Source organism: Parasteatoda tepidariorum, chromosome 4 (genome assembly GCF_982258835.1).
Source record: "Parasteatoda tepidariorum strain Cologne lab strain chromosome 4, Ptep-v5.0, whole genome shotgun sequence".
Taxonomy (NCBI): domain Eukaryota; kingdom Metazoa; phylum Arthropoda; class Arachnida; order Araneae; family Theridiidae; genus Parasteatoda; species Parasteatoda tepidariorum.
In genome coordinates this window covers 84,319,282-84,334,871 of record NC_141758.1, presented here as the reverse complement: position 1 = coordinate 84,334,871, position 15,590 = coordinate 84,319,282, and the positions used below count along the sequence as shown (strand labels likewise).

At 27.5% G+C, this 15,590-nt stretch overlaps 2 protein-coding genes across 2 annotated transcripts; one reads left to right on the top strand and one right to left on the bottom strand.

Annotated features, from left to right (window-relative positions):
• Positions 1-80: 80 nt before the first annotated feature.
• Positions 81-7,957, bottom strand: LOC147811856 (uncharacterized). Its single transcript, XM_087161506.1, has 2 exons — positions 6,348-7,957; positions 81-1,796 (listed from the first exon to the last, which is right to left on the bottom strand). The coding sequence occupies exon 2, from the start codon at positions 1,674-1,676 to the stop codon at positions 81-83; it is 1,596 nt and encodes a 531-aa protein (XP_087017632.1). The 5' UTR covers positions 1,677-1,796; positions 6,348-7,957.
• A 4-nt stretch (positions 7,958-7,961) lies between these two features.
• On the top strand, positions 7,962-9,744 carry LOC147811855 (uncharacterized). Its single transcript, XM_087162250.1, has 2 exons — positions 7,962-8,171; positions 8,844-9,744. Exon 2 carries the CDS (start codon positions 9,175-9,177, stop codon positions 9,742-9,744), a length of 570 nt encoding a protein of 189 aa, XP_087018376.1. The 5' UTR covers positions 7,962-8,171; positions 8,844-9,174.
• Positions 9,745-15,590: the final 5,846 nt, after the last annotated feature.

Sequence of the window (15,590 nt, the reverse complement as noted above, 5' to 3'; positions counted from 1 at the left end):
ATTTAACGGAAAAAACTGCTCTAAATTTAAAAGCTGCTTCAGACTGAGAAAAAAGGTTTGATACTCGTTTTTTGTCTTTTTCAAAACCTTATGTATTTTTTTATTCCTATTATAGGATGGTCTTTAAATATAAGATGCAAAAACTGCAAGTTTGCGTCTTTTAAGAATCCAGCAATAAACTCCATTGTAGCCTGTTTGAATTCAATACATTCAATTGACAGAAGATAATCTACAGATTGTTTTCTGTAAACATCATTAAAAGCATCCAGATTATCTAATTTAGATTTTATTTCATGGTGTATAGTTGGAAAAACAGACAGAGCGTTTTTGACGCAAATAATCAATTTTTGAAGTTTTTCTCCAATCCCGTATTTGATGAAACCTCTTCCTTCCCCCTGTTTCATTTCTAAACCTTGCAATATTTCTTCAATTATATTTGCATTCAATATTCCTTTTGTTTTTGTATCAAGAGAAGAAAATAAGTCATCAGCGTTAGAAAGCATCGAAAATTGCTTTAACCAGCGGCAACCATCCAGAAATTCAAACTCCGGCTGTGTGAAAATATTACCACTACATTCTCCTTTTTCAACACTTTGAACTTGGTAACGAAGAGTACAATATTCGCTATCCTCAGGAGGTGGATTATAGCAGTTAGTACAATTAGCTAATTTATGAAAATGTTCATATTCGTTGGTGCTCATTGAAAATAGATTAAATATTTTTTCAGCTATTATTCCACCTAATCCTTCTTTTACTAATGGCCAGTCTGATACCTTCATTATCTTTTTTTCCGAACTGCATAATAAAGCCTTTTTAATGTTGCTCATATTGTGAGTTTCCATTGTGTATTGAAAAAAATCCCAACTAGATGATCTGTGGGCTATATTTTCAATAAATACCCGATATAAGTTACCAACGTTAAGATGTGAGTGAAGAGTATTCACCAAATTTGGTGCGGATAGGTAAATTGTGACATCCAAGAAAGAAGATGAATGGGCTTTACCGCTGTAGCGTACATCAAAGTCACTTTCCATTTTCAACAACATGTCTTTGCAACCAGGACTGTCAAAGACTACTGTATGTGCGTGAAAACCTTCTTTTCTGCTTTTTACAAAAAAGTCACTCTCGCCTTTAGTAAGGTATTCAGTAGAAAAAGTAGTGATCTGTGCTAACCAACCTCCCAATGAATGTCCAGTAATAGACAGAGTCAAGCTCGCTGATTGTTTTCTATTGAACTCTTCCACTTCAACTGCAATTTTATTGGAAAAAGTAATTGCAGAGCTTATTTGAGAAGTATATTCATTCGATAAAATACCTTCATAGTCCGCCCAAATATCTTTCATGCTTTGAGCTTTTAAGCCTTTAAGCTCTGTACCTTTATGTGCAATAACTACTTGCTGGAGATCAGGATTCCAATATGCTGCACCAAAATAACCGTCACCAGAGTTTTCTGACGTGGTCAACAAAACCCAACCATTTTCCAGTGGATTAAGAAAAGTTTCTCTTTCACGATATACTCGAGATGAGAATTCTGCTAACTCATAAACACTGGGATAAATGAACTTATCAAGGTGAATAGATCTTGCATCACTAGTATTTTGAATCACTGATATGAAATTTTCATTACTGAATTCTAAATTAGCTACTTTTAATTTCTTGCTGTAGGGAAAGGTCATTTTAGCTTGAGATTTTTCTTTTCACTTGTAGTGTAGAAGCTTTTCTTCTTCAAAAGATTTTCCACTTAGTTTCATTGCCTTCCTTAATTCATCCAAGACTTAATTCCTCATCAGCGCCACCTGGTTTTTTAAAAAAATGAAAAGTCATTAGTTTTAAAACTCTCTTTAAATTACTAAATAGTAACTTTATGTACGCAACTCAAAAGGTTTTGTGGAAACAACCATATTCTTAAGATTTATGAACGATTTACTATAATCTATTTTATGTCTCTATTTTAAGTCCTAAAACATCCTCATGAATTCAGACTTTTATTCGAAATGTAAATAAAGTTACCAAGGACAAGGAAATTTTTTTTATCTCTTTTTAATCCACTATTTACACATTCAACTTGATCAAGTATTTTTAACTATTACCTCCTTAATATATTTTTTATAATAAATCAATTATTTAGTATTTTCTCATGCTCAATCAATTTTCTTATGCTTTGATGCTCAATCAAAGAAATTACGGTTTTGCGTCTGATTTCGTAACTTAAAATATTGTCTGCTCTAATTAATTATCATATATAAGGTAATACGCCTTCCAACAATTAAAATTGTATCCAAGTACGTTAAAAATAGATGATCAGATCAAAAGTTTATCTGGGTTTTCTTTTTTTTTGCGCTAAACTTTATAAAAAATTCGAATAAATAAATAAATAAGAGTTCGATAAAATTACACTGTGTTCGTTTACTGCAAATTACATTGCGTTCGCTTACTGCAAATTTTCTTTGAAAACTCGGGGTGGGGATTAATGGACAATTTGCACCCCTCCATCAACTGTTTAGTTAAAAGAATATATAGTAACACACTAAAAAGAATGGATATTCAAATCTTATGAAACTGTTTTTGTATTTTTACGCAAACATTTCCTGGTATATGCTCTGATCGAAATTTTGTCAAAGTGACGAAATAACTATTTCCATTTCCTAGTTGACGAGGAAATGAATTTTTTCAAAACTAAAGAAAACTTTAATTTATTTACTTTATTTTTCAAAAAAAAAGTAGATCACTTTTTCATGTGAACCATACAAATGAATCAACGTCACTTAAACAAGGACTGATGGAACGGAGAGACCAAAGTGTGGCCAACGCAGCACCAAAACATAACAAATTTAATAAAAAATAAAACATACGAAGCTAAAAATAGAAAATTAAAATTCAGAAAAACTGCAGAAAAAAAACACAAAATATAACATATAACGCAAGTAGCAAATTCGAATGTATTTCAAAAATGATTTAACACATTTTCGCAACAAGTTTACAAAATTTACCTTAGATTTCCAGATTTATCTTAGTTACCTTGAATTAGCCGGAAAATAGATGTGTGCAAAGTAATAATATTATTCTGGATAATTCAAAATTTATATTTAATAAGGCTTAATTTTATTTTTGGAACTTTAATTATGATGATTTTCAGAAAAATCATTATCATTTAATGAAAAAAAAATATTGAAAATATTCTTTATTAAGTAGTAGAAGATTTTTTAGCCACGGATTGTCCATGATAAAAATAATTTTTTTTTCAGCAGACACATTTTTAATATATTCATTATATCTATAACATACGATTACTTCAATGATTTTATTAAGATCTTAATTTTATTATTTAGAAAGCCATTGTTTTTTTTTATCAAATTTCAGAGGAGTCAGACTGTTTGTTTTTTCGATCAATAAACATTACTGTAAATTCTTTAAGTTCAAATAATTTGATTAAAAGTGGTATTTGGAATTGTAATGTGACCAAGAGTATAAATGCTCTTAGAAACAATGCAATTCGACGTATTTAAATTTAAAATTTATACTTTTATCGTATAAGTCAGCAATGCAGATATTTTCTTTTTTAATACTTAAATCCAAAAAAATTATAACGAATATAATCGTCATAAAAACGAAGCAAGATTAATTCCTAGGGGTAAACATTTCCTGGTATTTCCTGCAATTTAACAAAATTATATCCTCTTGAAAATATTTGTAAATTAAATATTTGATAATTAAATAATCAAAAAATTTAAAAACAAATTTAATACAAAGTTTATAATTTTTTTAAAATCATAGTATAGAAAGAAGTTTGCTATAAGTGATGAAAAATTTGATCCTTATAGTATCTCACGCATTTAAACGAAAAATGTTTTTCGTTGTAAAGATAATTTAAAAAAAAGACAAAGATTAATTAGAATTTGCCATCAATCAAAATAACAATTAAAAATGTTTTTATAATCATACTAATAAGTCAAAACAACATCGTCTATTTTGTAAAGGTGATTGCTATTGAAGAGATCTTGGAAAACAAAAGTCGCAATAGAATTAATTTTATTTTGTTTAATTCTAAAATTGGTTGCTTATTAGTGATAATCCAAAAAAAAACTATTATCTTTAATAATATTGTTAATAATTTTATTCAAGTAGTTGGAGAAAATATAGCCAGTAATTTGTAAGAAAGTATTAGACAGAGAAGTAATTGTTCTAAATCTAATAGAAATTTTATGAAATTTTGGATTAATTTAAGTATGGAAATTGTATATTATTAATTTTAAGTTTTAACCTCGTAAAGAAAGTCAAAACTTTTTTAATACTATTATCTAAATTACGAAATTGAAATCTTTTACAATTTTACGAGTATAACTCCTTATTTTGTTCAACAAGGAATATTTTACAGAAGATTCTATAATTATTGTTATCTTTGTCTATAGGGGTAATTACAAAATTTTTCGTTTGTTGCTTAATTGCTGTAAAATTCAAATTAAATTACTGAATTGTCACTGTCACTTGCATTTTATTTATTATTAAAAATAAAGTTATTAAAGTATTAAAAAAATAAATAACCGATTTCCATTTTCTTAAGATACCTAAAAATAAAGAGAATCTATTTAATATCTTTAAACAAATTAAGAAAATATTTTTGAAATTTATTAATAATTATATGGTAAAAGAGTCTAAATTGTGTACTTTTTTCATCAAATTCCTAAGTTCCAAATTTTTTATAATATTTAAATTTTAGTAATAATACATTTATGAAGTTTACCAACAAATTCAAAATAGTCATCTTCATCACAGTGACATTCATTATCGGATAGATTAATTTTCTCTAAATTTTGATAATATCATTATAATTAAAAATAGTTCTACACTGTTAGAAATTTCTCGGTAAAAATGGTTAAATAACAATTTATTGAATGGTTATTTTACCATATTTAATCATAATAGTCAAATAACCATCAATAAAAAGGAAATCAAACTGTTAAGTTTCAGAAAAACTGTTTATTAACTGCTTTCACCTAATAGGGTTAAACAACCAGAATTTAATCGCACCAACTAGAACCACCTAACGGAGCTACCTAGTTCTTTGCAGCTGCGTGCATATCATAACCGAGCGGGCAGAACTGGAGTTCGAGTTCTTGTGTTGATACCGCAATATTTCTACCATTCCATTCAACACATGGAGGATTTCCAGTATCCAGTACTCTCCAATGTCCATTACCTTACGAAAAGCCGAGCTCCTATGTCTAGTTAAATAATATTTTTTTTTTTACGTTTTTGAAAAATGCTAGTTGTAAAAGGTTAAAAAACCATATAGTTTTGTATTTATGGTTTTAAAACTATACATTTTGTAAATGGTTTCAAAACCATAAGGGGAAAAAATGTTCTTTACCGTAAACTTTACGGTTAATCGGATGGACAGACAGTTGCCAGTTATTTTACAGTAATTTTAGAATGAAAGTTTTAACAATGTACTTAGAGGTTCTCCATATTTATAATTTTTATTTAGGTCATAGCCTTTTTATGTAAATTTTTTTTAAAACTGTCTATTATGAAATTTAATCATATCAAAATAGGGTTTTGTTATCCAACGTTATCCAAATTTTTTTTATTCAGTGAAATTTCACTCATTTCGGCTTTCATAAGATCGAAGCAAAGAATTTCGAAGCGTAAATTAGTAAAAGAAATGTACTAAATAAGATCTTGGAGATGATAAATATTATTATCTCCATTGGAACGAAAATACAACGAATTAGGTAAAAAATTTTAAATAAAACATACCAAGGGGAAAAAAATGCAAAATTAAACACAAAATGTAAGATACAAAGCGAGTAGCGAATTCAAAAGTACTTCCACTTATTGACATCTTTCAAAAATGATTTAAAATAATTACGTAACAAGTTTGTCAGATTGCAAAATATTCAAAAATTTTCCCGTCTCTTAATTGAGCATGTATTCGGCATCAAAGCACCGTCTATGTTAGGACATACATTCTTATACATATACATTCTTAACGTATTACTAACTACTCAACACTACTTAAATATGAATAACAACACTACTTAAATTATTTATAAATAATAACTATAATGCTGCCAATAGATACTGAAATTCTACAAGTGGTGACACATGAGAAAAATATACATTAATTACATTCATTTATTTTCAAGCAATTAGACTGACTAAAATTTAAATTTTTTTTGTTTATTTCTATGTACCATTTTGTAACTACACATTTCTTAATAAAGAAAATGAGACAATGATATCATTAATCTCAATTTTCAGATTAAAAATATCCAAAATATACTTCTTAATGAAGTATTTTTGAAAAGGTACTGATTATAATGAAATACGAAATTTAATTTTTATACCTGGATGATGTTAAACTAGATCTGTGTCTGTAAGATGCGAGCAGAATATAAAACATAAAATAGTATCTGACACCCTTAACAGCTTAGGTAAGATATTTTTTTTAATACGTGTGGACAATCAATCAAACAATTATAGAATGGAATGCTTAATGTTCGATAAGATAAAGACAAAGAAAGGTTAAAGGCTGATAACTATACCAAATCAGATAACGGTCTGCTTGTTTCCATAGAGATATTAAAGTCACAAAATTAAAACAAAAATTATACGATTTTAAAATATATTATACATTTATCAGATAAATTTATCTTTTCGGTTTCTATAGTATTCTTTTTATCAATTTATTTTGACTAATTTTATTTTGACTTACTCAAGTAGCTTAATCAAAATCTTACCGAAAAATTTTAAAATGAAAACAAGAAACAGAAAATTATATTTTCTTCAAATAAATATTTTTTCTGCTTTAATTGTTTTATAGTCAACTACAAACTATGCATATATTTATGACTAATTGCAGCATCTTTGTTCTATAATTTTTATGACACAAATGAGCTTACACTTCAAAAAATTCGGGTCAAATTGCGTTAAAAAGGTGCTGGTGCTCTTTAACGTAAAATACATTTTACTAGGATATATTACTGAACAAAATTCTGATATACAGTAAATTTTACAGTTATAATTCAAAATCATAAAATCATCATCATAAAACCGTAAAATCATTGAATAACTTTAATCAAATAAATATTACTGTACAAATGAATTTTACGATATAAAGAAATTTACGGTAAAATGAATTTTAGGGAGGAGGCACTAAAAGTGCTAGTACTTTATATCGTAATTTTTCTGGAATTGTTTACAGTGTAGGGTATACTTTGTTCAACGTAACAATAAAGCGAACCAACATGAATAAAGCACAAACCAAGGTATATAGATGGACTTCTAGAACCGTTCTCGATGTCTAAACTCAAAATATAACGCTTTTAGATACTGTGTTTAGGTACTCTACACATTTAAGACAGGACTGAAAAAGAAATTTTTTTAAATTTAAATTCTAGATACAATGAAGTACCACTAATTAATCAACTCAAAATGCGAATCAATTCAAGCACTTAAAATACAGTCAGAAAGATTAGTATTGCAAAATGTCCAAAGAAAAATATCATGAGCAAATTTATGTTTGGTTAAAGATTAAATTTATTTAATTTAATCTAACTAAATTTTTCTTTCATATTAAATACTTAGACAGTTTCTGAACATTTGAGTTCCATAATTTATTATCTATCGCTTTAAAAGAATAGTTTAAATCACTTCGGAAATACTAGACAACTGAATTCATAACTAAACAGATTATTCGCAATTGATGTTTCAATAGTTAGACAAAGTAGAATTGTGTATGTCTAATAACATAGAATGCGAAATATTCTGGATCAAATCATACTGTAATAGCTTATTAAGCCGGGTCGCACAAACTCTCTTCACACACATAGTATCCCCAAGAGATTTTGAGAGCGCTGATTGGCTTTCTCGGCAACGCCATCTGTGACGTATGGCTATTTCATTCTGCCGTGCTTGTTATTTTCATCATAGAGCGATTTCTATACTCCAGCTTTTGTGTACAAACTTGAAATGTCAGTTTCTAAAACAGAGAAACTGCCTTCTTCATTTAAAAATGAAGTAGAATATATTTCCTCAAATACCATGACCCTTAGAAGCAATGTTCTAAATTTAAACGATTGCAATAAGTGGGTAATGCAATTTAGAGAACTTACCAATACGAAAAGGAATTCTAGAACTTCCGAACCTCATGGACAAAGATTTGTTTGTAGGTAAGTAACTAGTTAGTAGTTATTTAAGAAGAATTTTGTTTTTATTTTTTATGGGAGAATTGCTTTTTTCTAAATTTATGATTATAACATACATGAACTCTTATGAAGCTAATATCCCTCTGATTTATTGAATAACATTGAAATCGGAGTTTAATTGCCTTGCTTAATTCTTATACTCACTTAAAATGAAAACTGAATAGTTTTCACTTGATATTTATTTAATTAATTTAATGTTCATCGAATTAAATTAATATTTTATTTATTTCTTGTGGATTACTAAAATTAAATTATAAAATTTTAAATTTAGGATTTATTAGTGGCGTCATCTATTATTATAAATTACAACTAAAAGATCTGCATTATGCCTACCTATTTATAACTTAATTTTAATGTTTTTTTTTTTTTTTTTTTTTTTTTTTTACATTTGTTAAATGTTTTATAATACCGAAAAGCTATCAATTGACATCTAAGAAGTCAAGCAGTTGTCTTTTAAGATGCTTATTTCATTAATTTTGATTGCATAATTCCCATAAAAATAAAAGTTAATGATTATGAATTGTCCATTAAACTAATACCATGAGTAATGAAAGAATAAATTAACAAAAAATTCCATCTTTTAATTCTAGTACATATCTATTGGACTGTAAATATTTTTTTATTATTTCATTGCAGAAAATTATTTGTTTGTCACCACAGTGCGTTTAAGAAAGTGCCGCAGGAGAAATGTAAAAGAAGTTTTTCAAACAATTCTGATTGTCAAGCAATAATATCTATAAAATTGAAGTTGAACAAAAAATTAACAAGGAAATCAGATTATTGTACTTTATAAACTTGTTATATGATACTTGCTAGAAAATAAATTTTATTAATTATAAATATTCTGAAATTTTTTTGCTGAATTATAATTAGTAATAATTTTGTCAATGATTCTATCAGATTATTATGACCTGATAGAGATGGTTCTGAAGATGTTTTGATTTTTGTCAGTGATGCCGCTCCGTATATGGTCAAGTTTGCAACAGCACTGGAAATTTTTTATCCCAGAATGCTTCATATTACATGTTTGGCTCATGCTGTTCACAGACTGGCTGAGACTGTTGGAGAAGTATTCTCCTCTGTGAATGATTTAATTTCCAGTATCAAGAAAGTTTTTCACAAGGCACCTGTGCGCATAAAATTGTGTAAAGAAATGTATCCTAATTTGCCCTTACCTCCACAGCCTGTGATAACTAGGTGGGGTACATGGATTGAAGCTGCACGTTTTTACGCTAATAATTTTGATGCAATAAAGTCAGTTGTAGATGCAATTGACAGTTCCTGTGCTTCTTCAGTTTATGTCACAAAGGAATTACTACAGGATATCTCTTTGCAGAAGGACTTGGCCATAATTGACACTCACTTTTCTTTCTTAAGTGGAGCAATAACAAAGCTCGAAACACGAGGTCTTCCCCTGGCTGAGGCCATATCCGAAATTGAAAAAATTCAACAGTGCATCAATGCTCTTCCAGATTCCAGAGCAAGTAAAACCAATGAGTACGAAATATTACAAGTTTTGTCCAATAACATTGGTTGACGTGGAGAGGTCATTTTCTGCTTTCAAAATGATCTTTGATGACCGACGACATCAATTCACCCTTGAAAATTTGGTAAAACACTTAGTTGTGAATTGCAACAAAAATTATTCAGTTTAATAAAATCTTTCCGGAAAATGTGATGATTTTTCTTCTCTCATTTATCATACTTCAGATTTAGGCTTTTTCTTCAGAAATGTGTAGATTCAAGTAAGAAATATTTTGATTTTCTTCCTTTTAACAAAAAAATGCTTTAGCTGTGTTTGTTGGAAAAAGTAAGTAATAGTATTTAAATAAGTTGAACTTTTAATTTCTATTTTAAATGCATATTTCTAGTTTTAAGAGCATATATTCCAGTTTTTTAGTGCATATTTTGTCCGTTTTTAGTGCATATAATCCGCTGTCTAACAATTATATTTTTTTTAACACTTTAGAAATTTTCCTCTAAGATACGATAAAATCTTTTTCAAATAATCAAATATAGTTTCAAAAATTTATTTATATACATTTATTTATATCAATTTTAAAATCTCATATAATAAATTCAAATTTAACTTAGTGGTTCTGCAATCATACTAATAAATTTAAGTAAGAGATTTTAATTTCTAAGTGCATAGGGATATTCATAATGCTATTCAATTTGAATATTAATCAATTCTTATATATATTATATAAAGTTAGCTGATAAAACTTTAATTTATGTTTAATAATTATAATTATACTAATTTGATGTTTCACGAAGGCATGATTGTTTATCTTGTATTTACCTAAAATTCATAGCATTAATATTAAAAAATATTACAATTAATGACGGTATTTAATTTTTTGAACAAAACTTAAACATTTGTCTTAAAATGAGTATGAGAAATATACTGGAACTGATTTATGATTGATTTACATTTTGGGAACAAACTACAGAGAAATGTTATTGGGGAGGAGCTACAAAAAGACGTAACAGAATGCAATGCCGAGAAAGCCAATCAACGCTCTCAAAATCTCTTGGGGATACTATGTGTGTAAAGAGAGTTTATATGCAGCCGGATCTTAATATTATCATATATAAAGAGTTTGGTGGTACACTGTAAAAAATTATGGATCAAATTCCGGACCGGCACTTTGTGTGCATTATCCGTAAAATCCATTTTTACCCTGAAATATTATACCGTAATTTTTACAGTTATATTTATTTAAATAGAGTGATTCAGTGAATTTACGGTTATTATCACTGTAAAAATTACGGTATATCAAATTTTTTGTTCCGTAAACTCCGTGAAAATGGGATTTTATTGTAAACAGTACCGGCAATCTGACTGCAGGTATTTTTAACCGTAATTTAATTCGGAATTTTTTACAGTGTAGAAGTAGATAATTGACATTTTTAGGGATATTTATTAATTGCTGAAAGTAATATACTAAGTGGTTGCTTGAATATAAGTAAATTTGATGCATCAGAAATGTTTCTGCTTTCCCTTTAATTTTAACATTACTAATCTACATACGTTTTGAGTATGCTTGCATGTTTTTCATTTTAAATTAGTACTGGTAAATGAAATAAAACAAATAATTAAAAGCCTCGCCGGCTGAAAACTCGATAATAATATAAATAGGATATCACTTTTTTTTCTTGCCTTTATTATAGCGACTCTGAAAATGTCACGTGCACGGTTGTCCCACTAAACTCTTCATACGTCTAAGCATTAATTTAATGAAATTAGTTTCGATTTACCCCTTTAATGGTAGGTATAACAACAAATTATGCAGATCTAATTTTTAAACTAATCTATTTAATATCACATTTATGCAGCAAATTGAATATATTCAATAATTAATTTCATTTCCTCTAGATAATTGTGAATAAAACAATGAAGGCATGTTAAAAAATTAATTATCATATTTATCTATATCTTTATTGGTAATATTTAATATCTGAATTATATTTCACACATAAAAAGGAAATAATGTATAAAGTTTTATTTAAAAAAAATGTCTCATCCCTCTCTACAATTCAACCAACTATCTAATATCACCAATACAGTAATGAATCATTAATGGTCAACTTACACTGGTTTCTTTTGTACTTTTTTTTCTACAGAATTTGTATTTCATTAAAATCTTGCGTTGATTGAAACTTAAAGAACTTCTGTTCGAAAATTTGAAGCATAATAGCAACAAGATCATATTTAATAAAAACTTGGATAAAAAACATGAATAATAACATTACACATAAATAATAACAGCATACATAAATAATAACATTATACATAAATAATAGTAATATTCATAAACAATAACATCATACATAAATAATAACATTATAGATAAATAATTACATTATACTCAAATAATAACATTATACATAAATAATAACATCATGAATATTGTATTAACATGAAAGAATATCAACATGAAAAAACAGAATCTATTGTTTAGTTCTTCGTTTCAAGGTAAAAGCATCTGAATTTGAGCAGATCTTTATTATCTGGAAGCAACTCTATAATTTTTGTGTTTTGTTATTTTTTAATGTGAATATTTTCAATATGGATATTTTAATATGTTTTTTTTTCAATTGAGTGCTGATGTGTTAAGTAGTATTTTTAATTGAAACTTGTTGCAGAATCACTTAACTTAATTAGAGTCGAATCAATTTAAATTCTGCAAAGATTTTTGGAAAGGCAAATATCATTTAAAAATAAATCACAATTTTTACATTCTTCTAATATCCAAGGGAATTAAAATAATTTGATTCTTTGAAGAATGTGGAGAAGCGCGATTTTGCTTCGCTAATTTAATTATTAACTTAAATCTCATAGTTTTTCAAATTGTCTTTGACGAATGAAAAACTTGAAGTAAAGAAACATTTGATTAAATTTTAAAAAAAAAAAAATTATTTTAAAAGTAAAAGCATTGATGTTTTTTAATATTAAAAGACTACATTATTTTCTTTAAAAATTACATATTAGTGATTGATAATTACTCTGCGTCATGTGAAACGAAATAAATTGAAATATCAAGCAAATGTTTCGATTTAATTTTTGAAGGCAAGTTAAGCTATTATTGTTCATTTGAAAATTAAATATTTAAAACATATTTTTCTTTAAAAAAAATTCTACTCCAAAATATTTAATATTTGATTCTGTTTCATATTTTCTGTTCTATTCGAAGTTCTTTTCTTCTATTTAAAACATTTTATAGTATTAATTTATTGCAGAAAAAAATGTAGATTTTCAATGCTTTTTGTTTTGCTGACATCGAACAATATTCACATATGAATGCACAAAAAATGTTTAATTCGTAGAACATTGTTACACTGCTTTGTAATCAGAGTCCTTAATACATGTTTTTAAACTCGTAGTCAAAAGTGAAGCAAAAAAGAATATAAATATCGGGGCTTGTAAGTTATAATTCAGCAAGGAAAAGCAAAGCAATATCGAATTCCAACAAATCTTTTCCGAGAAAGGAAGAACTAACTGTATGTAAGCCAGTGGAATGCTGAAATTTGAAAGCGTAAAGGCCTGTTTACACGATCCAATTTCTTGAATCCGAGAAATTGGACGGATTTCTCTGTCCAAGAAATTGGATGATTCGTTGACACTATCCAAGTTCTTGAATGTCGCTGATTCGTTGAAAGAAAAACTTGCGCATGCGCATTGCCCATATTCAACATTATAAAATAATACTTACATAAGTTTAAAATTACTAAATAAATTCAAATAAAATCCTAATAACACAAATAAACCTCAACAGATCAATTTATTTGGACTAAAATATATAAAAACCCACAACAAAATGACATAATTTTCTGCCTGCTTGTTGACGTCACAAAACCTAAGACGCTGATTGGTTAAGGGAGAAAAAACTTGGATGGAAAGTAGAACATGCTCTACTATCGTCCAAGAAGTTGGACCAAGTTCTTGGATGCTTGTTTACACGATCCAAGCTCAAAGCAAAACAAGTTTCCATCAATATCAATCAATCTCTGTCCAAGAAATTGGATCGTCTAAACAGGCCTTAACATTCATCACCTTTATAAAGCAAACAGGTTTGATAACTTCAGTCCCGTCTTTTCCAAAGTTTCTCATTAATTTTAATTTTGTGTTTATTTTTTCATCGCGTAAATATTGTTTAGCTTAATTATTGTATATGTGTATATATTTTTTATTTAAATTTTTCAAAAGTGTCAAATTTATATAGTAATGGTGGTTATCCCTGAGAAAACTTTTTTTTAATATAAGCAAAAGTGGAGACCAAATTTAGATGGCAGTTGACTATAAAAACCTTTTCTGCGTTATTAAAGTCATATTGATGTACAAGAAAGGTTGTGTTGCTATCCTTTTTTTATTAAAATCATGATTTAAGTACAGTAATAGAAAAAAAAAGACGAATTGTGTGCAAATAGACTGTCCCAATCATTCTATCACGTCCCTATCGTACAAAAGAGGTGTATTTTACTTCGCACTGTGTTTAATATCAACAATTTCAAAAGGAAGAAATAAAATACATAAACTCAAAACTAAATATATCAAATAAATGAATTTTTTCCTTTCGCTCAAAACTGATCAAAAAAAAGTATCTCTTCCGCACTTTAAAAACTGAAAGAAAAAAATTTTTTTTTCTTCACACAATCGAAACTGAAAAAAAAAAATTTTTTCCCTCAAAATCAAAATTGAAAGAATAAAAAATTTTTAATTTTAAGTTTGATTGCTATTATAGAGTTAGTTGTTCCTAATACTATGTTAGAATTGAAAAAAAAATCTTTATTGCTTCTAGAAGAAAAGATATCCAAATAATTTAATGTATTTTGATGTATGATTTTTATTTCTATGGTTAGAAAAAATTTAATTTGAGACATTACTCATCCTCAACATCTGACGCACTTCTACAATTAAATTATATTTAAATTAAAAATTTTACTGATGATTATTTTAATCAGTTGGTCTGAATTATTCATTTATTTCTCATACATAACTTGTGCTTTGAAATGTCGTAAGTCAATGCTAATATGTGTCTAGGGGGTTTACTACAACGTGAAAGCAATCCAATTATTAAAGAAAAGAGTTTGAAAAAATAATGAATGTAGTTATTCATTTGTTGGTCAGTTAGCAGCATTTAGACTCAGAAAAAGTTAACACAGTTTAAAAACATACCAAAATTAAACTAAGGAGTATTGCTATCTTTTAACGTGCATTGCATAGCATGTCTATTAAATTTCCAGTTCAGTTTCCGTCTATTACAATATTACAAAAATTATTATTACAAATATGACATGAAATGTTCCAAAATGCGGTTAATTCTATCAGTAGTTTTATGGTGTAGAGACGTGCTTTGATCTAAGCATTTAAGAGTAACAAAGTTATGAAAAAATAAACAGCTTTCTTAAAACCTTTAATAACTGCAAAGTTTGAGTAGAATGGTCAAAGTTAATTAAACATTCAAAATTAAATCCTAAAGAAATCAAAAGCATTACAGTTTTCTTATTTCCCAAGGCACTGTCACAGAGAATTTGATGGCATGTCTTTAATTTGTTCTAATTCATTAATTTATCAATAGAAAGTCAAATAAAAGAGAAAATGAAGAATCTTATCTATAGTTGTGCAGAAGATGTAATTGTTAACATTATCGAGATCTGTTTAAATCGATAGAAATTAAGATAGATAAACAAGTGTAGAAAATTTAATTCCCACATCAACTCCTCGAGTAATCCCCTTAATGTTTTCGTTTCTGGCCTTCACAGCTGTGGAATGAGTTTAAGGGGAATATGTTCTTATGAAGTATAAAACAATTTCCCCCTGGGAACCATATATTTGCAGATATTTGCTTTGTTGTATCATTCTACCTATTTTGATCTTCA

Coding starts and splice junctions, on each gene's coding strand:
- LOC147811855 (XM_087162250.1), top strand. CDS start 9,175: ATGGTCAAGTTTGCAACAGCACTGGAAATTTTTTATCCCAGAATGCTT.
- LOC147811856 (XM_087161506.1), bottom strand. CDS start 1,676: ATGACCTTTCCCTACAGCAAGAAATTAAAAGTAGCTAATTTAGAATTC.